This window comes from Sturnira hondurensis, unplaced genomic scaffold (assembly GCF_014824575.4).
Source record: "Sturnira hondurensis isolate 20B ecotype Veracruz unplaced genomic scaffold, ASM1482457v3 Scaffold0016663, whole genome shotgun sequence".
Taxonomy (NCBI): domain Eukaryota; kingdom Metazoa; phylum Chordata; class Mammalia; order Chiroptera; family Phyllostomidae; genus Sturnira; species Sturnira hondurensis.
Window position 1 is genome coordinate 11,837,222 of NW_028089294.1, and position 27,147 is coordinate 11,864,368.

At 35.1% G+C, this 27,147-nt stretch overlaps 1 protein-coding gene across 2 annotated transcripts in view; it reads left to right on the forward strand.

Annotated features, from left to right (window-relative positions):
- The window catches only part of MEMO1 (mediator of cell motility 1), a 110,817-nt gene extending 85,449 nt beyond the window's left edge, over window positions 1-25,368 (forward strand). Inside the window, exons 6-9 of one of the 2 annotated variants that reach the window (XM_037066635.1) lie at window positions 4,574-4,716; window positions 12,723-12,799; window positions 23,060-23,164; window positions 24,707-25,368. In XM_037066635.1, the coding sequence (XP_036922530.1) occupies window positions 4,574-4,716; window positions 12,723-12,799; window positions 23,060-23,164; window positions 24,707-24,838 (457 nt within the window). In that variant the 3' untranslated portion in view covers window positions 24,839-25,368. The remainder of the gene's footprint in view (window positions 1-4,573; window positions 4,717-12,722; window positions 12,800-23,059; window positions 23,165-24,706) is intronic. The other variant, XM_037066634.1, reaches the window with a different exon arrangement.
- Window positions 25,369-27,147: the final 1,779 nt, after the last annotated feature.

Here is a 27,147-nt window from a genome sequence, read left to right on the forward strand (position 1 = left end):
GCTTATGCCAGGTGGCCCCATCAGAGCACAGGTGGTGGGTGATCTTGGCCTGTACCACCCAGGAAACCCAAGAGCCTGTGCACTCAGTAACAGTTACAGACCACATTGGAGCACTACCATCCAGCCACCTCCACAAGCCACAGGTAGAGGTAGTTCACGGCCAGTCCTACCAGCTTATTGGTTTGGGTAAGTCTGTCCTATTAACCTGCTGACAGCAATCAAGACTCAGCTACAAGAGGAGAGAATACTCAGCCCACATGGAGGCTGCACCTGAAGTATCCAGCTTGGGTGATAGGGAAGGCTGGACCCTCCTGGACACCTATGACATTAGGCCATGCTACCAAGAGAGGGAGTCAAAGCAGCTCTACCTAAAACCTAGAAACAAACACAGAGGGGCTGCCAAAATGCAGTGACAGAAATATGGCCCAAATGAAAGAATAGAGGAAAACTCTAGAGAAAGAGCAAAACAACACGGAGTTAAAGAATCTATCAGGTGCAGAGTTCGAAACACTGGTCATAATGGTGCTCAAGGAATTCAGGGGATACTTCAACAGCATAAAAATGATACAGTTAGAAATGAAGGATACACTAATTTAAAAAAAGAATGATTTATAGAGAATCAACAGTGGATGAAAATGAGAATCAAATAAATAATTTGGAACGTAAGGAAGAAAAATACATCCAATCAGAACAGCAAGAAGAAAAAAAAGAGTAAAAAAACCTCAAACAACAAGGATAGAGGAAAGAGCCTCAGGGACAACTTCAAGTGTACAACATTTGCATCATAGGGGAGCCGGAAGGAGAAGAGAAAGAGAAAGAAATTGGAAACCTATTTGAAAAAGTAGGGAAAGAAAACTTTTCTAATTTGGTGAATGAAATAGACATGTAAAATCAGGAAGCACAGAGTCCGCAACAAGATGAACACAAAGAGGATCCACCAAGACACATCATAATTAAAATGACAAAGGTCAAAGATAAAGAGAGAATCTTAAAAGCAGCAAGAGAAAAAAAGGTGGTTACCTATAGGGGAGTTCCCATAAAACTGTCAGTTGATTTCTCAAAAGAAACTTTGCAGGCTAGAAGGGATTGGCAAGAAATACTCAAAGTGATGAAAAGCAAGAACCTACAGCTAAGATGACTCTGTCCAGCAAAGCTATCATTTAGAATTGAAAGGCAGATAAAGTGCTTCCCAAGGTAAAGCTGAAGGAATTCATCATCACCAAACCATTATTACATGAAATGTTCAAGGGACTTATTAAGAAAAAGGTCAGAACTATGAACAATAAAATGGCAATAAATACATTATCTGTCACCAATTGAATCTAAGCAACAAACTAAGCAAACAAGCAGAATCAGATATGGAGAACATTCGGATGGTTGCCAGGTGGGAGGGGGTTTTGGGGGAAAGAGGGAAAAGATGAAGGGATTAAGAAGTATGTGTTGGTATTAACAGAATAGGCAGGAGGATGTTTATAACAGTATAGGAGATGGAGTTGCTAAAGAACTTACATGCATGTTCCATGGACATGATTGCTGGGAGGGAGTGGGTGGAAGGGGGCAGAGGGCGAAGAATTGGGACAACTATAATGGCATAATCAATAAAATATAAAAAGGTAGAATTTTTACTTAGTATATTATAGCAACTTGATTTTGGTTCCGTTAATTTTTTTCTGTAGGAGGTGGTGGTGTTGGAAGTTTCTTTCATTTCCTCATTTTTTTAAAAAAGTAATTTTCATGGATTCTTACTGCAGAACCCCTCTACCACAGTATGTAGCTACTGATGTACATCCTCAGTTTTCAAAGAATTCTTAACTTATATTTTTTACCTTGGCTTCCTAGAGTGTGCCCCTGTGTCTGATGCGTAGTGCTTAGCTAAGGATTCATTGGCAGTTGTGCTTCAATACCTGGAGCCTGTAAGCCTTAACTCTAACTCTAACCATCTGCTGTAGATTGTGTAGGTTTGGGGTCACACACTCAAAGTTCAGGCTGTGTTCAAGTTTGCCTCCTTTACTTTCTGTTGGGTCTTCTCTAGTTGTCATGTCCATTACATGCATGCAGATTTCACATCAGTCAGGGATGTGTGAGAGCTTAGTCTCTCTCAGGTCTCTACTTTTCCTTGAACGTGCTCCCACCCTTCTAACTAACTGGCACTCTTGGGGAGCTTTGGTGTGCCTCGTAGCCAGGGTTGTGTGGAGGGTATCAATCGTCTCTTCAGAATGCGTGGCTTTTTCAAGTGCTCTATGACTCTCTCCTTTCCAGGGTCTCCTGGTTACATTTCTAGGTAGACCTCCGAGTTGTGGCTTGCCTCAACTGGTACAGTAACCTCAGGCTGCAAGAGCTGCATGCCTTTCTGTTTCCTGCTGGCTGTGGGTTTTCTGCTCTTTGCTTTAAATCAAAGTCAGCCCCATGCGGCAGTGCCGTACTGGTGTTCACAGGCAACCTCACCTTGCTGGGACTGCCATGTCGGTGCAGTAGAACACGGGGATGGAGACAGCTCCTAAGGTGCTGGGCTTTCACTGTTCTTCCTAAGAAATCAGTCATTTTTCATGAATAAACTCTGATTTTTTTTGTTTTTAGTTGATTTTTAGAGCACGAAATGGTTGTCTTTGACAGTTTATTCAGTTTTCCATATTCCTTCACTAGGGAAGTCCAACTTTAAAAACTGATTCTAAAACCTAGGATTATTACATGTCAAAGCCTAATGCTCCTTTTTCTAGTTCATGCTTTGTGGGGATGAAAAACAGTAAGTAATTGTTTGAAAAGGAGAATGACAAAGGTGGATGGATGAATCTTGAATCAAAGCTTAGAGTTCTTAGTATGAGACTTTTATCTCTGTATAGATCAGTTTGCAAACTCAAACAGGTTAACTGAACAGTTTGGTGACTCTTGTGGAAGGAAGACGTGTTTCTACAGAGTGGCCAACTATTATTGACAAAGTACTTCTGTAGCATTCCTCATTTTGTAACAGTTTTATGAAATAGATACTATAATTATGATCATTTTACAGATCAGGAAATTGTTAGGTTGGTGATTTAGCCATACTCTCAACATTAGTATGTGATGGAGATAGCCCTTGAACCCATTTCTTCTGAGTTCTTGTTTTTTATACTCTATAAAACTGCTTTGCTGCCATGTCGTAATTATTTGCAAACTCTTTGATGATCTTGGTGTATTTATTTATGTAGGTGGTATTTGAAGCTAGAAAAGGTCATAACAGTCTTCTTGAACTTTTGCTAGAGCTCAGATTCTCTTTTATGAAATGATAATCGCTCTTAATTTGTTGAAGAGCCCCTATTCACTCATGCAGTTGTTAAGCAAATTGGTAAGAGTCAGAGAAAGCACTATCCCAAGGCAGCTTCCTCTGCCAGCTTCCTCTTTTTTTCTTACTCCATAGATGCAGATTCTGCCCAAGAAGCCCCTGCATTGCAGAGGGACTGGAGATCTGTATGATCTGTTTATTTCGCAATTGACAAGGGTAAGGGGGCTTAAATGGGGGAGGCGCTTGGGTGCCCTGAATTTAGCTTTATGAAGCTGGGCTAACATTTATTTTGGTACTACTTAAACTTAGTACTTTAAAGAACCCTTTTATAAATTCTGCTTGTCCTACATCAGTGTCAGGTTGTCATATTAAAAAGAATTTATTATAATGGTGATTATTTTCCCTTCCTTAAGTCCTGTTCAGAACAAGTTAGACAAACATGATTTCATGCTTCTAAAATTACAAATGCTTCTAAAATTACAAATCTGGGGTCATTTAGAATATAAATAATACTGAATATATGTAAGTAAAATTTCACTATAATGAACACTTTAAAAGGATTTGGATAAACGTCTATTTCTATAGCCCATCATAATTCTTCTTTATTAATCTGCGCTGTTCCTTTTCCATAAATCTGTCAATCTGTAGAGTGAAAAAGGGACTTGTGGATATGCTGTAAACATTGTGGGAGGCCATGGTGTCTTTTTCTTGCTGCTAGAAAATAATACCTACTTCCTTGAATTGTATGTTCACCCTAGACGCCAGTAAAATTTGAGTTGTGTTTTCAGACTCTTCTGTATCTGTTTATTAGTACAAGTGGAAGTGTAGTTGGCAAATTTTATGGGAGCCAATATTAAGTGTTGTAGGTCTCACTTGGCAGGTTTATAGAACAAGTGCCAGAAATGGTGATATTAGTAATAGGATGGGATTAAAATAGGTGAGGAAGAGTTTAATGTTCTTTTAAAATTGCAGAAGGACTGGCAGGTGATTCTATCTTTGGTGGGTAGTTGAGAAAACTTGACTTGGTGATGGTCTGATGATCTTACTCTGCTTGGTAGTAAAATAGCTTTGTTTATCTAAGGAAGTATCGTACATTTCTGTAATTTAAATGAATATTTTGAGTATTCTGTACCTCTCGTACCTCTCATTTTAAATGGTCTTCCTTAAACATTTAATGTATACGTTTTAAGAATTCAACAATATTATGTATATTACCTTTGCCAGTATTAACAAATGTTCCACTTTTTAGTGCAAATTGGAAACTATTTTTATTCTTATACTTCTTAAGTGACTTTTGTTTCTGTTTTCTTTAAGCCATAAGGATGAGTTTACCATTATTCCTGTACTGGTTGGAGCTCTGAGTGAGTCAAAAGAACAGGAATTCGGAAAACTCTTCAGTAAATATCTAGCGGATCCTAGTAATCTCTTTGTGGTTTCTTCTGATTTCTGCCATTGGGGTAAGTTCTAGATTTTAACATATCATGGTAGCTATTATATACTGTGGTTAAAGGTATCTTTTCATTCTAAGCTGTTTTTCAGTTCTCTGTCACTTTTCTTGGAAAGTTTTACTTTTAGCAGCAATGTTTAAAAGTGAATAAAAAGCCTCTTGGTTTTAAAAAGGATCAGATTATAATAGTGGATTATGGAGACATTTCCAAAGGCGACTGGTATAATTGGATTCACACCGTGAGGGCATCCTTGCTTAGGCACTTACATTAGTGGGAGTTAAAATCTTTTAACCCCATTTCCAGGTTGAGCTGTGTGGTGGATGCCCGAAGTAGATTTTTTGGTGGATAAAACAAATTTTCTTCTCTGGAACACAGAAGAGCACCCTGTGCAGTGGCAGTCCTTTTCTACATTTTTCTTTTTGTAATTAGTCTTTTTTTTATTCCTTCGATGCTTAATTTTTGCCCATGATTGCCGTCAGTGTAAAGCTACCTTCCACAGACTGTAACATGTTGGCAGTTAGCGAATGGGGTTTTCATCGGGAGTGGTTCATAAGGCCAGGGACTCCTGAGTGATTTTTATTGTTATTGTGAGTTAAAAGAGTATGGAAGCTTCACAGTGAGTAGATAATAAGGAAAGTGAGATATTTATCACAGCTTTTTTCGGTACATTTTGATGTTTTAATTCTTTGGACAAAATTTGCTCGTTTACTCCTCTAGAGTATTTCTGAGTACTGTTCATTGTATGAGGTATCTTTAACTCGTGTGTTCATTGGTTTAAGGATGCCACTACCTAGTCATCCTTTAGATTGCGTTGATTATAAAGAAAGCATAAGGCACAAGACCATACATTTTAAGGTGGAGTGCTGGAGTGGCCTGAAAAACATCCTCAATGAGATCTAGGGAATCCGGGCCTTTCACCTCTTACCCATTCATTGCTAGAGTTAATGAAACATTTGTCTGAGCTATTTAGGCTGGTATTTTCTTCTGTTATGTTGTGCTATGAGTGGCCTTGAAATTTCAGTGCAAAAGAACCATCCTCCCTAATGGTATTTTTATTTAAGGCACTAATTTCTCAGTCGGGGTGGATTGTCCTGTAGGGGGCATTTGGAAATGCCTCAAGACATTTGATGATCACAGCTTGGTGGGTGGGCGGTGGGGATGCTGCTGGCGCCTAGTGAATGTATTCCAGGGATGCTGCTCAGTGAACACCCTATAATGATGCACAGGAACGCCCCTACATTGAGGAATTGGTCTCCCCAAATATCCGTAGTGCTGAGGTGAAAGCTCTTGTTTCGGGTGTTCGGGTAGCTGTGCTAATCTCCCATGCTTCCTCCAAGGTTCTCAGGGGTCTTTAATGACAAAGTCAGTTGGCTGCCTTTGGGAGATGTTATTTTTTGTGGTTATAAGTATATTAATAGTGGTACCTTGGTACTCATTAATTTGTTCCGGAGCTTGTGATGAGTGTCAAAACCCATGAGTACCGATTACCAAATGATGAAGTGTTCTCTCTGGTGCAGTGGCGTCATGACTTACTCAAGTTCTAGCGAGTGAGATGAGTCCCGAGCAAGTGCCAAGTGCTGAAACATTTTCTTCTTGTGGAAATGTGACTAGTACAGGGTTTGGCAAGTTCCAAACCGATGAGTACTGAGGTGTGACTGAGGTAGCTCTGCTGCTTCCCCATACCTCCTCAGTATGGGGAAAGATATACTTACCAAGTTCCACTCATATCTGAGGGCTAGGTAGATGCTTAAAAGAGTTTCTTGGGAATTCTGAAGTTTAGTAATAGTTGATCTTAAAAATTAAGGTGTATCATATTGAAAAAAGGGCTATTTTTTCTTTAGTATTATAAATTTGAACTGGTAATAATGTTTTAGAAACTAAAAATTCATGAAGCATTTGCCCCTTCCCTCTTCACTCTTAAGGCTCTTATGCATCACTTTAAATCAGTCTATGATTTAAATAATGGTTTCTCGTGATACAGTTTTTCAGGGTCTCAGCCCTTCTCCTAGGTTGGCACCATGTGCAGCCACAGCATAGATCCATGTAGAACGTCAGTGGGCACCTGACTACTGCTCTTCTGGGTGGTGTCGTCCTTTACCTCACTGCTGCATTTGAGAGTAAACAAACCCTAGTGCACCGCTATATTTAAGGGTAGTGTGGAGAGAAAAATGAATTTGTTTTACATTCTACCTAGATTCTCAGAAAATGATTTAAGTCATTTGATCTAATGTCTTGAAAATTTGGCATTTAAATTATAACATACAGTTTTCTGGTGATCGTGGAATGTTAAACATAGACCAAAACATATTTATATTTATGTTTGGTGGTTAAGTAATAGAACTTTTCTAGCTGTTTGTTTTTTCACTATTACTATCACTAACGGTATCCATCAAGTGTTTACTTTGTACGTATGGAAAGCATTGTACTGATTCTTCTTAGAAAACTTGATTGAAGTTTGGGGGTAAGTTGAAGGTGTTGCAAGGATGCTATTCAAAAATTGGTAGTCTCTTTTCTGAAGTAGTAATAGTAACTGTTATTCTTGTAAAGTGAGATTTATTTTCTATTTAATATGCCTATTGAAGTAATATGTATCATTGGCTAGTTATGGGTTAAACTGCCTTGGAAGTTATTTCTTCTCAAATTTGTGATTTGGTGGCATTAGTCATCTTTTCTGAATTAATGAGTGCTATACTCCCATCTCAGATATCTAACTTTTTTCATGAAGGTAATACTCAGTGGTTTCTTCCTTTTTTAAAGATACTCTACAGTTTGATTTTACCATGCTAAAGGAATAGTAACACTGGATTCTAAGTCATTGCATAGGAAAGATTCAGTTCCTTGAGTACTGAAGAGACTTTAACATTTTTTTAGACTCTTAACACATTCTATATTTCTAAATAGCTGTTTTTTTGAAGAAAAGTTTATTAATGGATTATGGTACAGTTGATAAAATTACTCATATACAGTAGAATTTTTTTATTTTTGCTGAATAATACATTAGAGTACTGTCAGAGACATTTTCCACTTCTAGTCGTTGTTTCCTTTTGTGTATTGTCCAGCTTCTGTGAGAAACAAAGGGAGAAATTTGGTGATAGAGACAGCTAGCAGACCCAGATCTAGCTGAAAGAATTTTGCCTTGTTGACTTTGTTAGCCAGTGTCCGTTTACGTGAATGACTTCCTCTTTTAAAAGTGCTTTAAAGGTGTTCTCTTTAAGATCCCACTTAACGATTCGGACTTGAAGCAGATATTAGAGAGATACAAAATAGAGTCTCATTTTCTTCCTGGGTGAGGGGAGCTAAGGGAGAGTTGGTGTTCCCTTTCTTACTATCCCCGCATTTGGATTCGCTTGCAAAAACCCTGCACTTCAATTCTTGCCTTTTATCTTATTGACTCAATAGGATGTTTCTCCCCTAACACAAGGATCCCTCCTCTTTTCATCTTTCCTGTTACTATCAGGAAGAGTGACATACAGGAAAGGACATTTGCTGCTAATATTTGATTTTTATCCTGGTTAGATAAGGTTGTCCCCATACTTCGTATACTTACCAAGTTCCACATTCTATAGGATGGCTCTATAATAAGAGAATTCTTTCTGGGCCTATTTTAGTTTTTATAATTAGTGGGATTTTTATTTTCTTTTCCTAAGTTTCATTTTATTCTTTTTCATATATACTGTTAGTATTTGTGTTTTCCTGAGCTCCCTGAAATTTATGTTTTCAAATTTAGACTATTAACAGCTTTCAGTAACAATTTTCAGTTAACGTTAAAGAAGTTACTAAGTGAAACTGGAGCTAACAGAAACTGATTATTTAAAAGTGGATTCATGCTTTTATTTGATTTTCCTTTTATGGTGGTTTTAAGTACAAATCAATTTCAGTAAATTTACTTGGTAAATATCAATGATAAATTATATTCTTTAAAAAATATGAATAAAATTTACTTCTGTCACTTCAGCAATTTTGGATTTTTACCTATGAACTTATATTTGTCTAGGTTTACATAATTTCTTTTTCATAAATATGTGCCACCTATTAAAAACTATCCTTCTAAATATTTATATCTTTATCCAGATTTCTACTTTAATATGTATTAAAGAGTGATTATTCATGCATACTCTTCTTCCTTCTGTTGTTAGTCTCTTGGGATAGAGAGGGTATTACTACTTTGTAAATATTTAATTTGGTTAAGGAATAAGTTAGCTAATTCCTGAAATATATCTTAACCTAGCTTTGATATTTATACATACTGATTTCACATATTTAGGTTTTAGATCTTTTGAAAGTTTGAGAGAAGGCTAATATTTTACATTATAACTAAGATTCCAGAATGAAAGGGCTATAGTATTTTGCTTATAAAAATGATTACCTTATTTGATGCTGCTCAGAATATATATTTCCTTTGTGAAATATGTATTTTTTTCTTTGATAGTGACCTCAATTATGAATGTTCCCAGTTTTAATTCTTTAGCAATCTATCTCACAGGTTCTGAGTTTTACTAAAATATTTTTAAATGCCTTAACATATAAACATAAAGTGATTAAGTGAATGTATAATAGTATAGTTTTTACTGGACAAATGTCTGAAAGTCTGTCTTATTGACTGGTCTTTTGAGGGCTTTATAGATTAGTTTTCCAGCTCCTCGTTGAATTCTGCAATCTAGTGTGTAGCTTAATGTTGAGGTATTTAGTATATATATTCTTTTACTTTTTGTTTGAGGTACTTAAAAAGTAGTGTTGGTTCTTGTACCATTCATTGTTATGTTTGTCCTCATTAGTTGTGTGTGAAACAGACATCCCTGGAGCTTATTCTCCACACTCTGTGAATCCACTCATTAATCACCAGTCACCTTTGGAGATGGGAAAATTACTTACCTGTATTTCTTTTTCTCAGAAAGCGTGCTCTGGAATGGATTCACAAATGAGCTACCCTCCTTCCCTCAAAGAGTAAGGTTTCTACTTTACAGGATTTTTTTTCTTGGGTTATTTTTTCTCTCATCTTTTGAATTTGAAAAGAACTGAGGGAAGGCACCTGAAGAAACTACTGACAAACTCACTAGGGGAGTTCCAAAGCTTGTGCCGCCCCTAGGGGCAGCCCCAGTGGCTCTTAAAGCTAGAGAGCTCATTCTTGGAATTGAAACGGGGGCTCAGAGAATCCATTTTCCCAGTGTACCTTCTGAAAGGATAAGTTTCAGGTAAGTAATTTTCTCTTACTATGTGATATGCTTTATTCATACTTGCAGAAGTACACAAGTCCAGTTCTCCAGGTGCCTAGGCAACTGTGTTTGTTCAGTTTAGGTGGGTAAGCTTTAGTGAATGTTAGAAATGTTTATTGTGAAAAGACTATGTCTGCACATGAGGTACATGAAATGGTAATATAGTATAAATTAGCAATAAATATTTAATTAAAGGTACATTTATGATTAGGGTATTGTGATATTGTTGTCATTTCTCTTATTAAGTAAAATCTTGGTAAACTTATTTTTTCAGTAATTAGAATCAAAAAAGATCTTTCGAGCTCAAATCCAAATCTAACTAAAATTGAGTGCATAGTAGCGCATGCACACACACACAAGCTGCGATGATGGCAGTTACTCTTTTTAAATTAGATGCTTTCTGTATGTGCATTGACCAGAATAAATTAATTTTCTAGAATAATCTTAAAATATTTGTACAGTTTTTAAAAGTTGTGAGACAGTTTGAGCTGGTATAAGTTAGATTTTTTTTCAGTGTAGTAGCTATATGTAGGGTGGATTTAGTTTCTTAACAGATTCTTTAGAGCTCATCAAATATTTCTACTCAGTTCTCCCAACTATTGGCTCATTGATTGCTGTGTATTTTGTCTTATTGAGTTACATGTTGATTTAGCATTTTTAGATTTCAAACATTCTATGTACTTTTACTTCAGAAGTAGTTTTAAGTACACCTTATCTCTAAAATGATCCATATGAACAAGACAACATTTTAAGATATAGTTACCCTTTCCACGTAGGAGGAAGGCAGGTTTGGTCACCTTCAACTATTTGAAATAGTAGCTCTGAACCTGGAGATAAACCACACAGACCTTTGAGTTGCAAATGGCGATCACAAAGTACATGTATTTTTCTTTGCGCCCAAGAGTAGTCTTCAGAAGAGACAGTTAATTTCCTGGTGACAGGGATTATTGACAGTTAAAAATAACAGCTATCTGCAGAAGAAAGAGCAAGGAATGCTCAGTATATACCTGAAGCAGGTCAGGTTCAAAGAATGTTCATCTTGATTTCTTACAAGGATATTACTTACTTCAGTGACACTGAGTCAGAATTTCCTTGTCTAAGATTATTCATGCAATTGTTCCTTCAAACATTTTGGACAGCTTTATGAAAAGAACTTGAAATTGAAGTAAAAGTTAATAACTGTTTGAATCAATGAATTGTTGTGACAGACTTTAGATTTGTCTTTGAGCCTACTGACAGTCACCTGGCAAATAGGAAAAATGGGGTAAATTATATATTTTTCTACTGTTAAGTAGAAGGAAGTACATACATCCTTTAGAGACAAACACATCTATACTTAATCCTAAATTCTGAAAGAAAATGTCCGATGAATTATTTAATATAGGGACATTGAGTGCTGAACTATCGCTGCTTAAGAATTGTTTTAGTGCAAGGACTCTACTGGGTCTCAGTGTTTACAGGAGAGGTTTTTATATTCAGAATGCAGATAATTGTCTCAGAACATCTTGCTTGATTCTAGGATATCATGTAAGATGCAATATTGACTGAATAATGGCTCTTGGGGAGAAATAAGAACTGCTACATTGAGTAGTGCTACATAGTAATGTCTATGACAATTTAAAATGTGTCAGTTAAGGAGATATGTATAATGTAGAAAGGTGACCATCAAAGATAACCAGCATCAGCAGGTAACTGAATTTTAAGAACTGTGCTGTCTGTTTTTTCCAAAAAGACATCAAAAGGGATTTATAACTTTGTACTGCTCATTATTTATAAGATGATATTTTTTAGGAAAGTGTGAGGATAATAATTGAATATGTGAGCTTACTCTAAAAATTGACCACAAGACACATAGTGTGTGCACGCGTGTGTGACTTGTGTTCTGTAATACCATTAGAAATGCATTTTGGTGAATCTTTTCAAATAAGGAAATATAAAAGTAGTGAGTCCTTGGAAATAAAGATGTTGCTGGAGAAAGGGTTTAGATGCACTATAATTAGTATAATAACAATCCACAGTTAGTATGTGGGTCTAGAATATGTTTCTTTTGGTTTTTCTCTGACTTGAATAGAAGAGAAATCTATTTCCACAGTATTTTGTTTTCTGTCTTCTTTTTGAGCTTCTTGCATTTTACCCTCTGGAGAACAGCGAGACATGGAATGTTCTGTGCTTGTACCTTTACTGAGATTTTATTGTCAGAGTAGGACTATTTATTATATGCTTTTGTGAATCCTATTTTAAGGCACTTGTATTGATACTGTTCCAAGTAGAAAGTTTTGCGAAAATGAGATAAAATTTTTTGAAGTCATGAAAATCACAGAAACCACATATATCTCTGATCTACACATTTTTCCCCCTATAATAGAGATCAAATCTTTGCATTTGTAAGCAAAAGCTAAGCTTTCGTTGACTTGTTACATTGAGACAGTTCCCTTAAACCAAATTTTCTTGCATCATATTCTTTGGGTTTACTTTTCATTATAGACTGATATAATATATTTAACAATGCTTCTAACTTTTAAGCTGTTTTGTTTCTTTAGTCTTTTGTATTGCTCGTGACTGTAAGGTTTTATAATTTGAAATAGTTTTAACATCATAAAACACTGGTGATATATCATTTCTTTATTACCTTCCCAAATATGCCTTTTATTTTTATGTACAAGGGCTTTTGGGAATGATTCTCTCAGAGGCTTAAGCTGTGCTTTGCCTTCCTTGAGAACTGAAATTATTTGGTAAGCGCTTGCTTTCTTTTTAGCTTCTAATTTTTCCCTATTTTATTTTGTACATGATATTTGTTTCAAGGTCAGAGGTTCCGTTACAGTTACTATGATGAATCCCAGGGGGAGATTTATAGATCCATTGAACATCTAGATAAAATGGTAAGTCTTTCAGGTGTGGGGTTTTAATGCTCTAAGATTTCTTTAATTTCAGATTAGTGATTCAAGACTTAATATGGTGAAATATACAATGGACTAATAATTCTTTATCTTTAAATGTGCAAAATACAGTTGGTAATCATAAAAATATTGGTTATTAAAATGATCCCTGTTCTATTAGTAGAAATTTCCTTCATCATTTTATTTGGTTAATGAGACTACTTAATAATGGATAGATATGGGTACTATTTGGGGGAATATGTTAGTTTTAGGGACAACAGGGTACTAATGCGGGTACATACTATTCAGTAGAAATAACCAGAGCAAATTTTCGGTTTATTTTATTATTCTATTTTTGGCCATATAGTTTTTTCTTAAATGGAATTTCAGTTTCATATTTTAAATACAGAATTTTAAAATGATTTTATTTTTACCTGGCCCAGGAATACAGTAGACAGTGATCCTGTCATTTTCCTTAAAGTAGTATGGTAGTGATAGTACTTCTTTAGTATTTAAAAAGTCCTGTAAGTTATTTTGGTATCTACTCATGAACAATGTTGAACCTAGCAGGTATATCACTAAATTGCTATGACCTTTGACAGATTCTTTGAATTCTCTCATCCTCAACTTGTCATCCCTGAGATGAGAGTATTGGAGTAGATGGTCTCTAAATTGCCTTTAAACTCTGTCAGCACTTAAGTCTGTTATTTGTTAAAATCAACTTTACCACTGTGTTAAAAGCTCTATGCGTATGCTTTAGTACAAGAATATTTAGTCTAAAGTAGGTAAGACTTTTTAGTAAGAAATCTAGATCTGATCTTACAGGTAGATTATACTGCATAGTACATTTTATTAGGAGACAGAATGAGTTCAAATGTAGTTACTTAAGAGATTTTATTATTTAAATTCATCTTGTTACTTTAAATACAGTTATGGCCTAATATTTTTTACCTATGGGATTTTGTCTAGATTTTAGTTTACTGACTTTTCTTTTGGTTTCATTATATTGTCATTTCAGTCATTTCATTCTTTTCTGATTTCTAGTTCTAATATTTTTTTGAGGTTTGGCTATCAGTTGCCTCAGAAAACCCTTCTGGTTCATTCATCACTTATTTTCTTCATACAGCAAATGCTTAATGGGTGTCTATTGTGTACTGACACTCTGTGCAGTATTGATGATATTAAGAGGAGAAAACATGGCCTCTTACGGAGTATAGCTTACAGTCTAGTCTTTGAGCAGGCTTAAAAAGAAGTTACTATAATATAGAGATGTAAGAAATATTTAGGAGGTAGTGTGGACACAGTGGTCTCCTTCCTGTTCCTCAGAAATGCCATATGTGTGCCTCGCTTAAAGCTTTACCCCTTTTTGTTCTTGACTGTCTCGCCTTATGGCTTTGCTCAGCATTCACCTTTCCGGTGAGGCCTTCTGACCACCCTAATTAATTTTGCATCCTATATACTCAACCCATTCAGCATTCCCAACCCGCATTACCTGGCTCTGCTTTTTTTTCTAACAAACTAAAAATTTGACTGACTTATTACAGTTATATTAGTCGGGATTTTTTTTTCACTAGTGTATCTGAAATGCTTAGAATAATGATTTAAACATAAGTAGATGCTCAGTAAATATTTTTCAAATGAATGAATTATTGCATATGACTCTCCAATATACATAATTAGATAAATACCCTAAGGTTAATGAGAAAGACATGAAATAAAAGTAATTTATAACAATATATATTTAATAATGTATATACCCAGGCACAGTTTTTATTAGTAAAGACATAATGAAGTAGTTAGATACTTATACACATAGTATCATTAATGTAATACTACAAATGGGAATCTACACAGTTATTTTGTATTTGTGACTAAGCTGCATTACTGAATGGCTTGATTTTTCAAATGGTGATCAATTCTTAGTAAAGTTGTGAACTAAACACAGTATACAGTCTTCTTTACTTTATAAGGTAGTTCCATTCCTGGGAAATCTATGTAATTAGAATTGTATAAAACTCCTTTGTGTTTGTACGTAAAATGGGGTTAGGAGGTAGATAATTACAAGCAGATTTTCCACCTACATGGATGTGTGAAAGTGCCGTGGGATGAGAAGAGTACTTTGTGTGTGAGGCTGGTCTGTACTGCAGGACAGTCAGCATCCCTGGAGTTCGCCAGTTGCTTCTTCTCATTATTGGAACAACCCAAAAATGTGGCCACAATTTTTCATTGTGCCCCAATGGTGAACAATTGTTCTGAGAACTTACACTGCTTTTTTCTTCATCTTAGTGCTTTTTACTATCTGACCGTGACTTAGTATTTGTTGGTGATAACTTCCTCTATTAGGTTATAAGATTCGCGAGATTAGCATCTTTGTCAATTTTATATCAGCCTGTTAGTGGGTATTCAATATATACATTTTGCTGAATGAATCGATGGAAGAATGGGTGGGGAAGTGGTGAGAAATGATCCTAGAGGATCTAGAACAGATTGTTTAAAGAATATTAAGTAGGAACGTGATAAATTAGATTGTATTTGAAGAGATCATAACGATGCAGTGGAGCACGTGAGTGGGAGGGATGCCAGGGGAGAAGTGAAGGGATTAGTTGGGTGATTCAGGTGAGAGATGGCAATGTAAACAGCAGATAGGAAAGTGGTGGTAGAAGAGGGGGGCAGAGTGGATGCACTCAGTTATATTTAAAAGACAAATTTATGATAGGACTTGGAGAAGGAAGTAGTATCAAGGATGGCTCCTAAATGTCTTATTTATGCTACTGCCAGGGTGTTGCTGTTCACTTAGGTCAGAAACACAAAAAGGTGGGCCCACGTTCTTTAGGAGGTAAAGAGATCATCAACTGTATTAGGGCATATTTTCTGTTGCCTTTAAGATATCCGAGTGAAGATGTCAAGTAAGTAAGTAGGCATTTGGATTTTCATTTGCCAGGTATTTTTTTTAAGATTGATTTCTTTATTTGGTTATAGAGAGATAGGAAGGGAAGGAGAAAGAGAAGGAGAGAAACATTGATATGTAAGAGAGACATTGATCAGTCACCTCTCACATGGCCCACAATCCAGGCATGTGCTCCAACAGGAATTGAACTTGCAGCCTTTTGGTTTGCAGGATGATATCTTAGCCAGTCAGGGCACCAACTAATTTTAAAACAAGATTATTTTTTAAATGTTTTTCTTCATAATACCAAAGTACATTGGCCTGGCAGTTATTTTTTAGTGCACTTACAGCGAAGGTGCTGGTGGAGATGTGGTGGTAAACAAGCAGACATGATCTCATAGAAAGTGTATTCAAAAGGGAGGGAGATACACATTGTTTAAAAAGAGGTAACAATGTATGTTAGTTGCCAAAAGTGGTGTGTGCTGTACAGAAAACATTAAAAGGATTTTGAGATAGTTAATGATTCGAGGCTGATTGGAGAAAGACTTCCTTGAAGAGGAACATTAAACTGAGATGTAAATGTTGAGGAACAGCAAACAAGTAGTGGTCAGAGGGAGGACCTTTTAAATGGAAGGAGCTGCCAGTGTAAAGACCTGAAGACGGGAAAGATACTGGTGAATTAGAAGGGAAAAAAAGCCAGTGATATAGGAGTATAGTAGTTGAGGATAAGAATGGTACAAGCTGTGAAAAAAGAGAGAGGCAGGAATCAGGTAATGCAGGGCTTTATATTCCAGGGTAAGAAATTTACGTAAGTGCAGTGGGCCGTGAGATGATGTCGTTTACGTTGTTGTGAAGGTTACGCTGGCTGTGGTAGCCAGCAGGTTCCGCAGCGGTGTCACGAGTAGTAGCAGTGGGCACTGGCAGTGGTTTGAGGAGAGAGGGTGGGTGGCAGTGAAAGCCGGGCAGGGATGAGATTGTCTGCTGTAGTAATCATTAATCATCAGTCTGTTTTTACAATTGAGATAGTCTGTGGAACTTTTTCAAAGTCAGCTTGCTCATGCCCGCCCCTGGAGATCCCTTTTCAGTAGTTTGGAAAGAGTCCCAAAATCTTTATTCCTAAAATAGTTTGTAGCTAAGTTTGTAGCACTGCGCTTCCTGATCTGTTGAAGAAGAATAAAATGTCCTTGTCTTCTCCAATATTTAGCTATTTAAGTCACTTGCGAACCTTAGTCAGGTAACATTTAATTTTTTTAATGTAGGAATTGGTAAATCAGTGAACGATGCTTTTAGCATAAGGAAGATGTTTTCCTCAAGACATTGGCTTACATGTTCTCAAGCGAGGGAACATAATAGGATCCTTTGGAATGCTCTAGAATTGTGTTCACATTTAAATACTTTAATATTCTTTGTTATCCTATATTTGTGGTATATATAACATGCATACTCAACAATTCCTTTAGCCTTTCTGCTAGCTCTATGTCGATTGTTAGTTTATATTAAGAGTACTAGTTTTATTTGTCTCTCCTGATGTAAACGATCAGTTAGATAGACAGACCTTGATTTCTTACTTTGAGCCAGAGCAAAAATGAGTATCGTTTACCCATTAGCATGATTCTTAGAATGTTTCCAGAAAATGTTGCCTTTTCTGCTAGCTAAATCTTTGAAATTGCAAAAAGTGTAAGTAGAATTGGTGAGCTTTAGGTGATTTGCAAATTTGCATCTGATTTACCTTACTTTAGATGTCCAAAGTTACCAGAGTATAGCATTAAAAATTTTATTTAAATAGCTTGGAATACAATTTCTGAATAAGTATCAAGCATTTGCTTTGTGTTAATACACTTGACTTTATTTATTTGAAGATTTTATTTATTTATTTATTTATTTATTTATACAGAGAGGTAAAAGGAGGGATAAGGAGAGGGAGAGAAACATCAATGTGTGGTTGCCTCTTGCATGCCCCCAACAGGGGACCTGGCCTGTAACCCAGGCATGTTTGATCCCCTGACTAGGAATCGAACTGGCTACCCTTTGGTTCTCAGGCCAGCCCTCAGTCCACTGAGCCACACCAGTTAGGACTTGATTTTAGTATTTGATGTAACATTTCACTTGGAGTTGACTTCTGTGGTCCATTTATTGAAACATTTATTTATTTATAGATTTTTTAAGTGGCTCATAAATGTTTTGTTTTTTTATTTGTGTGCTGTTAATTCGAGTCATAAGTCAGTTCTGGGAATTAGAATGAATGCATTAAGAATGGTTAGCTCTGTTTAGATACTCATATGTATGTTTTCATACATATGTATATATATGTATACTCACTGTCAGACTTTATTTTTTTTAAGATTTATTTACTTTTAGAGAGAGGGGAAAGGAGAGAGAAAGAGAGGGAGAGAAGCATCAATCTGTTGCCTCTCACACACCTTCAGCTGGGGACCCGGCCTGCAACCCAGATCTGACTGGGAGTCTAGCCAGAGACCTCTTGGTTTACAGGCAGGTGCTCAATCCACTGAGCCACACCAGCCAGGACTAGGCAGACTCTTATATAGTGTGTTTTCTTAATTGATTTATATAACCAAATGGTAAATATTCTTCTCTGTATTCCTTTTTTAAGGTGTCAGTTTGTGTTATGTTACTCATTTGAGAACCAATATCTTAGTTTCTGTGTACAGTCTTCTAGAGCAAATAGAGTATGATGATTCTCTGTAAAAGTATTACAAAAATATTAATAATTCTAATTATAGTAATTATACATTTGGAAAGTTTGATAGAGTGAAAAGAAATTTTTAAGTATAAAATTTTAGATTTAACCTGTTCAAAATTTTTGTGTTTATTAAGTTTTGGTTCTTTTTGTTATCAGAAAAATCTTACTAAATGTAGTTATTTAAAAGCTTGAAAATAAATGAAAGTATTTCCAGGTTCTAAAAGCAAAAGAAAAATGGCTGTTTTTATTACAAAATGTTAACACCTCTAGCATTTTAGTGTCTTGGAAATTAATTATGTGAAAAAAACACATAAGAAATACAGGTAATATATGAGAAAACTAATTGGATCTTTCCAAATGATGGAAGGGGGAGAGAGAAGGTAGCTGGTTGTGGGAGATGTAGATTGTGAAAGTCATGATGTTACTGGCTATTGACCATGTTTTTTGGTAATTAGTAGTTTGTAATTTCAGTAATTACAGTAAAGAAAGCAGAACATATTTTAAGACAGTGATTTTTGCTAACTTTTTGGATCAGTACTTGAAACATTAGCTATATTTTATATATATTACATGAATCATATGTTACTTTTTCTGTACCACTTTTGACGTAGACCAAAGTTTCAATATGGGCATTGGCAAATTATGATTTGGCAGAGAGAATGTGAAAAATGTCATTGTAGTCATCCTTATAACTTTTTTACCTTCTTCATTTATTAGTAGTCACTTCATTTTATTTGACCTTCAATTACTTATCTTCCTTTCTTCTACTCTTTTGAAAGTGAAATTTTTCATCTTTGTCTACTCATACTTCTTTCTCTTGAATGTAGACCAATAGTTTCTTTAATAGTTTCCACTGCTATACTTTTAAAACATCATCAAGATAACTATTTTGGATAACAATTTAATATAACTATATATCATCTTTAAGATAGTACATTGCTTCTTGGGACTGCTATCTTTAGGGTGATTTTTTCCCATAATTTTTTTTTTACTGTAAGATTTTATCTTGATGCTTCTTACAGAGACCAGAATGTTTCTTCCCTAGAGGTGTGCCCATCTCTCCAACATAAATATATATCCTTGCTTAAAAGATTAAGTCTTACTGATTTGATAATATGGTGATTATTGTATTTTTTGGACTATAAGACACACTTTTTAAAAAATATTTAATTCTTGTTCAAGTACAGTTTTCTGTCTTGTATTCCCAGCCCTGCCCCCCCTCCAGTGCTCCCCACCTCCCTCCCATTTCCGCCCCCTACCTTAGTTATTGTCCATGTGTCCTTTATACTTGTTCATGTGAGTCCTTCCCCTTTTCCCCTGTGATTCTCTCCCCTCTCCCCTCTGGACTCTGTCAGCACGTTCTGTATTTCAGTGTCTTTGGTCACATTTTGCTTGCTTGTTTGTTCGTTTTGTTGTTTAGATTCCTGTTAATGGTGATATCATATGGTATTTAAGACACACTTTTTAAAAATTTTTGCTGTTTGTTTTTTAAACACACATTTTTTGTTTCAAATTTTTTTCTATTTTCCTCCTCTAAAACCTAGGTGCGTCTTATGGTGTGGACCCCAGAGGCACCTAGGTTTTAGAGGAGGAAAATAGGGGGAAATTTTTGGAGCAAAAAATGTGGTAAAGAAGTACATCTTAGAGTCTGAAAAGTACAATAATTATGTTTTCATAGGTAAAAGACATGATTCCAGGTTTTATTTCTGAAAAGCCTCAAAAAAGTTTTGCTGTTCTTTGGCGTTTATTTCAGAGGGAGGTTTTTTTCTTTGTGGTAATATTTAAAATTCAAATTCAAATATTTTTATATAAACATTTTAAAAGAGGGAGATATTTGTTATTCTGCCAGAGTCCTGAATTTGCAGTTCTGGTGGTTAGAACTGCCCCTTTCGTTTAGGATTGCCACTGGGATTTGACGTTGCAAGCTTTCACCCATTACTTGTGAGCACAGTTGATAGCTAGATTCCTTCCTCCCTTTGTCCTCTCAAAGTAAAGAGTTAGCTTTCAGTATGAGGATTTCTTGCCAAAGCTACTAAATTCCTTATAAGTCCAGTCTGATTTGTGTCTTAGAGTTGAATGGGTAACTGACCTGCTTCATTGCTTAATATTAGGTTAAACTCGTGGGAACAAATACTCAGTATGCAGGCTCTGTGGCAGCTTCCCGTTGCCTGGATCTCAGATTCACCGATCGTATCTTCCAGCATTTTAGGAAATAGAGAAATTAAGCATATTTGAGAAGCATTTTACTTTTCATTATCTTGGAATTTTGGTAATATTATTTCAAAATTGTTAGCATCAAAACATAAATATATACAAAAGCATATTTGCCAGTGTTCTTAATTAGTTAATAGATGTCCCATTTTGCAGTTTTATCACCATTATTGCTGTTGTTTGTGTACTTCATGAATTTTTCAGTGTAAAGCCTTAAACTTTTCTCCCTTATAAAAAGGCATAACTCTTAACTATCATAGTCTTCAGAGAATAGAGTGTAGTGAAATTGATTCTTGCCCTGGTAGGTACATAACACACTTTAGGGAATTAAAATTTTAACTTTAATCTTTCATATTCTACTCTCACAATTTTTTGCTGTTGTAATTTAACCACTATCTCTTCATTTTGAACACTTTATTGAGTAGTGTCTTTTCTGCATTTATAACTTTGTCTTTCTATATGAAAATTCTTGGTCAGTTGTTTTGAATTCTTTGTATTCTAAAGTGAAATAATTAGTTGCCTTCTCTTTGAAGGCAATCTCTTCTCTTCTCTTTCCTCATGTCAACATATAAATTTGATAAGTTCAGAAATGTGCTTTGAGCTTTTGACATTAATACATACATTGAAACCTCAATGTCACATTTTTAATCTTTAGGGAGTTTTAGCTCGATTATCTGCATTTATGGAAGAGATTTATTACTTCATGTCTGCATTATTCTTGACTTAGAAATAATGTGATTTTCTCTGTACCAGAATTGTAATACTAATTGTTTATCTTAGGTTTAACATTTTAAAAAAGATTTTATTTATTTATTTTTAGTGAGAGGTAAAGGGAGGGAGAAAGAGAGGGAGAGAAACATCAGCGTGCGAGAGAAACATGGATCAGTTGCCTCCTGCATGCATCCCATTCGGGGACCAGGCCCACTTTTGGTTTGCTGGACGACACCCAGCTAATGCAGCCCTGTTGGTCAGGACCTTAGGGTTTAGCTTTTAAGTTAGCGCATGTGTCTCTGGGCTTGCAACAAATGTCGGTGGAGACTGTTGGTGTGGAAGCCTTGTTGAGCTGGCAGGGGAAACCAGCACTGGTCACAGAAAAGTCTGAGGCTGGCTAATTGATGTGGGAGCCATTGAAAGTCGATTATACATGAATATGCCTGTCTTTTAGATATGTTTGTAAAAGTATGTGATGGTGTTTATGAAGGGCTTGAATATTCTTTAAAAAGTTTATTTAAATTTTGATACTGCCACACCAATATTTATGTGTCATCTATTGATTACTGTCATTTTTCAGATGACTGTTTATCTGATTTCTCTGGGTGCTTTTATACATTGCTTGTTTTGTTAAAACATGTTGAATATAATTTAAAAACTACACAATATATTAGTTAATTCCCTAGTTAAACTACCATTTACATCTATCCCAGAGGATATTAACCAGTTTATTGAGAACAAGTGTAAATTATTTTACCAGAATAAGAAAACGAGGTAAGGTAATTGCTGTATGAATGAGTGAGAATCATTACTTTATTTGCCCATTTCAGATGAGTTCAAGTTGCTCTGTGTTAATTACGAGTACAGAGTTTGAGTGTGTTTGCAGCGGAGCAGGGAGTTTAGTGTGAGGAGGTGTCCGGGTCATAATTTTGTTCAGAATCACAAAATCATGGTGGTTTTAATGGCAGTCTAAAAATTGTGATTCTGAACAAAACTCTTGAAGATAAGGTATTCTTGTTTAAAGTAGTAAAGAGATTTAAAAAAGCATTTTTTTAAGTTGTTCATAAAAGAGCTATTTTGTTCAATCTTTTATTAATCTTGCATGGGTTGAAAATTAATTTAAAAATATGTAAACTATGTTATAAGTTTGTAGTATCTTTTTTATTGCAAACCCACATAATTACTGATAATTTAAAATGTCTTGCACACTGTTAATATTTAAGTATAGTTATGGAAATTGTTAAATTACAATAAACTGTTGATTATTTATGCCATTGGTAGGAGAAATACAGTGTATATGGTAAAAAACAGGCATATATTAAATTTAACTTTAGATTCTGATGAAATTTTTCATAATAGATTTACTTTTGTAAACATGTATATAAGAAAAATATAAGTTTGTGATATGTTTGAGGATTATGAGCTAAGTAAAAACTGGTGAAGGTGGTGTAGAAACATACAAGGAGGTCAGGGAAAGCTAAGATGGAAAGGAAAAGTTTTCCATTAATAAATACTGAGAGTTGAGTATAGTGAGATGAGCTTTGAAGGAATGAGTTTGGTATTTCACAAGGTTTTTTTAAATGTATTTTATATATTTCTTTTTAATTGAAAAGTTACCGTGTTTAGCTCTAAGTAACAGTTTAAAAATGTAACTAGGAAGTAATAAATTGTGTTCTTTCTTTTTCTTTCATTTCTCTCTCTCTCTCTCTCTCTCTCTCTTTCTCTCTCTCTCTCTTTCTCTCTCTCTCTCTAGGGTATGAGTATTATAGAACAATTAGACCCTGTATCTTTTAGCAATTATTTGAAGAAATACCATAATACTATATGTGGAAGACATCCCATTGGAGTGTTATTAAATGTGAGTATCTTTAGGAAGACTTGATTTTTTAAAAAAGATTTTATTTATTTATTTTTAGAGAGAGGAGGCGGGAAGGAGAAAGAGGGGGAGAAACATCAGTGTGTGGTTGCCTCTCATGCATTCCTCCCAAGAGACCTGGCCTGCAACCCAGGCATGTGTCCTGACTGGGAGTCGAACCCACAACGCTTAGGTTGGCAGGTCCGCGCTCAATCTGCTGAGAAGACTTGATTTTTAACATTTGATCCTATGATGTTTTAAAATATCTTAAATATCTTAAGGCATCTGTGATACCTTATTAGCATTGGTTTTAAGTACATATAGTCAATTTTCTTTCTAGTACATTTAAGAGAATTTGAATTTCCGTTGTCATGGTTACTTGAATGCAGTTATTTATCACTGGAAGTCAGGCCAGTACTTTCTTTCAAATACAGAAAGTTATTTAGGATACAAACCCATTTTCTCTAGATCCTCAGTCAATTCCACTTTGCTTTTTATAAGTGTAAACCAAAGTAACCTTTTAGGAGATATGCTTTTATTGAGTCCTTGGTTTTTATTTAGTGTCCTAGACTCTGTAAAAATAAATGGAAGGTTTTGATCTTGAACTTTAGTTATGTATAAGTTAATAAAGCAAGATAGGTGACATGTATTTGTTTTTCTCTTTACAAGAAAAACAGTTCATTTAAGGAATGGTGGTAATATACAGAAGTCTTGATTAGCTGGCTTTTCAAAGAGATAATAACATTAACTTTTCCACTAATAAAACAGTATGGATTTTCTGAAAGAAAATGCAAGACTTTTTAAGAAGGAAGAAAGTTGTACTCGTTAACAGGAGGAGAAAGTCACAGTGGGCTCATTGTTTGGAAAGGCAGAGACATCAAGTAAGGTGGTCTGTGATAGTCTAGGGTAGGCATTGGCAGTCCAGTGCTAATTGAATGGGATGTGAACAACAGTGCATTCTGATTTTTACTAAGGGTTTTCTCTTAGTCAATATAGACTGATTGGAGGAAAAGCCTATTAAGGGCTTAAACTAATTTCTGAAATTTAAACTAGAATAAACTCCATTAATATCTGAATTGAATCAAATAATACTTTTATATAATGATGAACCAATAAAAAATAAAGTAAAAATCCTGGTATACTTCTTGAAACTTAATTTATATACATTTCAAACTTAGGCGGAGTCAGACAAAGAAAAGACTACAACATCTCAAGGTAGTAGAAGTAGCTAAGGTTTAGTTTAGAGAATAGAGAGAAAGATTCTGTGAGTTATTTGTTTTGTTTTTTTAGAGCGGACTTATTAAATATAAGGGCAGGTAGGGGTAGGAGATGACTAGTATTATCTAGGAGCTATGTTAGAACTTCTTTGATGGAACTAAATCAATTCTCATTTATTCCTATTTAATGAGAAATTCAAGAAACAGGTGAAGAGTGAAAGAGATCTGGGCTTCAGCTGTGAGGTGGAAAAAGTTCAGCCACCAGCGCATTCAAAGATGGCTCATTTTTTCTGTGATGTCTGTTTTAACCAAAATTTTCTTTTTCCAGGCTATCACAGAGCTCCAGAAGAATGGAATGAATATGAGCTTTTCCTTTTTGAATTATGCCCAGTCAAGCCAGTGTAGAAACTGGCAAGACAGTTCAGTGAGTTATGCAGCCGGAGCACTCACGGTCCACTGAAGCTCTGAGTCCTCAGGGATGCCGCCTGCACATGCTCGTTCTCTGTTCGGGGTCCCAGCCCAGCCCGAACCAAGGTCCTGGTCCTGGTTTGGGGGGATTCCGCAACCTCAAACTAATAGAACTTTCTTCTCTTCTTTTCTAGTAGGTGTAGTCCTTCCTTAATTTCAACTCATTAAAAATGCTTTATAGTTTAGGGCAGTGGAAGGAAGGCTGGCATCAAATATTTTGATCAAAAAAGATGGCAATGTAATGGCCCAGTTGTGGCATTTCTTTTGAAAGTAACTTGTAAAGCATTTACCATATCCTAAACTTGCACTCTTTGCAGACTTGTGCACATATATTCCGCTTTCAGAATAGTTTTGCAAATTGTACACAAACAAAAAAGGTGGAAGCTTTTTAATAAAGAAATTGCATTTATAAATGATCTGTATTAGAATATAATAATTCTCCAGTTATAGTTCATTACTACCCGTGTTGTACAACAGATACCTTCTATTTTAGTTGCTAATAAAGGGCTACACAACTCAAAATAGTCTGATTTAAACTTATTGCTCTGTGGTACACATGAAAATTGTTTTTATTAATTCATCTCAGAATTTTTATGTTAAAAGTGGTGAACTTCAGCTCTTACATAAAAATGTTAGGATGTATTTTATATTTTGCATATTTATGTGATTTTTTATCACAGATATCAGAATCATATTTTGAAGTTAACTTTTTAAATGACATACAGTTTGTTTTTGTGTGTGTGGCATCACTTTGTGTCATTCCTTTAATGTATATTCAATATTGGTAAAAGAGCACAGATGCAGTCCTTCCCTTCAAAGACCGTGTTCGGCAGGCAGTGGTCTGCAAATGAGGAAACATTGAAGCGTGTCCTAAAGTTTTTCAAGTCGTTGCAGACCATACACTACTGCTATGCTTTTTTAGTACTCTAAGCAATTTGACTTGAATTTTTAGTAAGAAATCGTTAACAATAACAACAAAAAGCCACCAGATTTTCTTACAGTTCTAAAATTTTTTTGTCACAATTTTTGGTGCGGCTCTTCCAACTAAAATAATGGTATGGTGTTGTATTTCTTTCTTTAGCATAGACCAATTCTAGTCACTTTGGGAAAAAATGTAATTCAGTTAGTTAATTATTGGCCACCATGCATGTAATAGATTATACTTATTTGAATCTAACACTGGGTACCTTTATTAATTATATTGGAGAATGTTTGTATCTCCAGTGTTATGCCAGAATAGCACAATTTTTAGATGCCTTGCACCAATGTTATTTTAAGATTGCATTTCTTATTTACTAGATATCAACTTTGTATGTGCAAGAATTGAGATAAAATACTGCTATCTTTTGGATTCAAAATTACCCACCTATACATGTGTGGAAATTATACTCTTACATATTCCCAATTTGTTTCCCATCATTTATATACACTTTTGAGTGCTATAAATATTTATTCTTTATTTATTATATAGACTATAAAAATTTCAGAATTGACTATAGAATGAATTTTTAATATTTTCTGAGTATAAAACTAATACATTATTATTATGGAAAATTTAGAAAATACTGAAAAGTCTAAAAAAGAGAAAAAATTATTTGCAATTTCACTATCAGATAACACTGTTAATAATTTTTGTATTTTCTTTCAGACTTTGTCTATGCTATTTATATGTATGAGTGGGTATATGTGTTTGTGTGTGTGCATAATAACAATATTGAGATTATATTGACCAGATAGTTGTATAGCCTACGTTTTATAACTTAACATCATAAGTACTTCACCATGTCTTTGAAAATGTGATTTTTAAAAATGGCTGCTTAATACTCTATTGTATGACTATACGATAATGGAACCCGTTCTCTTTTTGGATATTAGATTGTTTCTGATATTTCACAGTTCTCCGTAATAGCAGGATGGGCATCTTTGTATGTGCAATTTGAACTCTATATTAGACCAGTTCTATAGGGTCTATTCATGGGAATGGGGTAATTGCTTTAGATGCCGAGAACTTTTTAGGCTCTTTAAAATATGGCCAAATCCCCCTTAGAAACTTTGTGCCAAATTAGCAATATATGAGTACTCATACTGCTCCTTATCCACTATTATTTTTTTAATCTTTGACAGTTTATTAAGCAAGTGTTTGTTCTTTTGATTTTTCTAATTAATGAGTGGCTTTACAATGAATCATTTTTCCTTCTGTAATTTTCTAGTTGATTGTTTAATAAAAACACAAGAGGGTTGCTTAGGTTGAGTGGGCAGTAGCCTTATTAGTATGTTTACTGTACGTTTAAAACTCTAGAA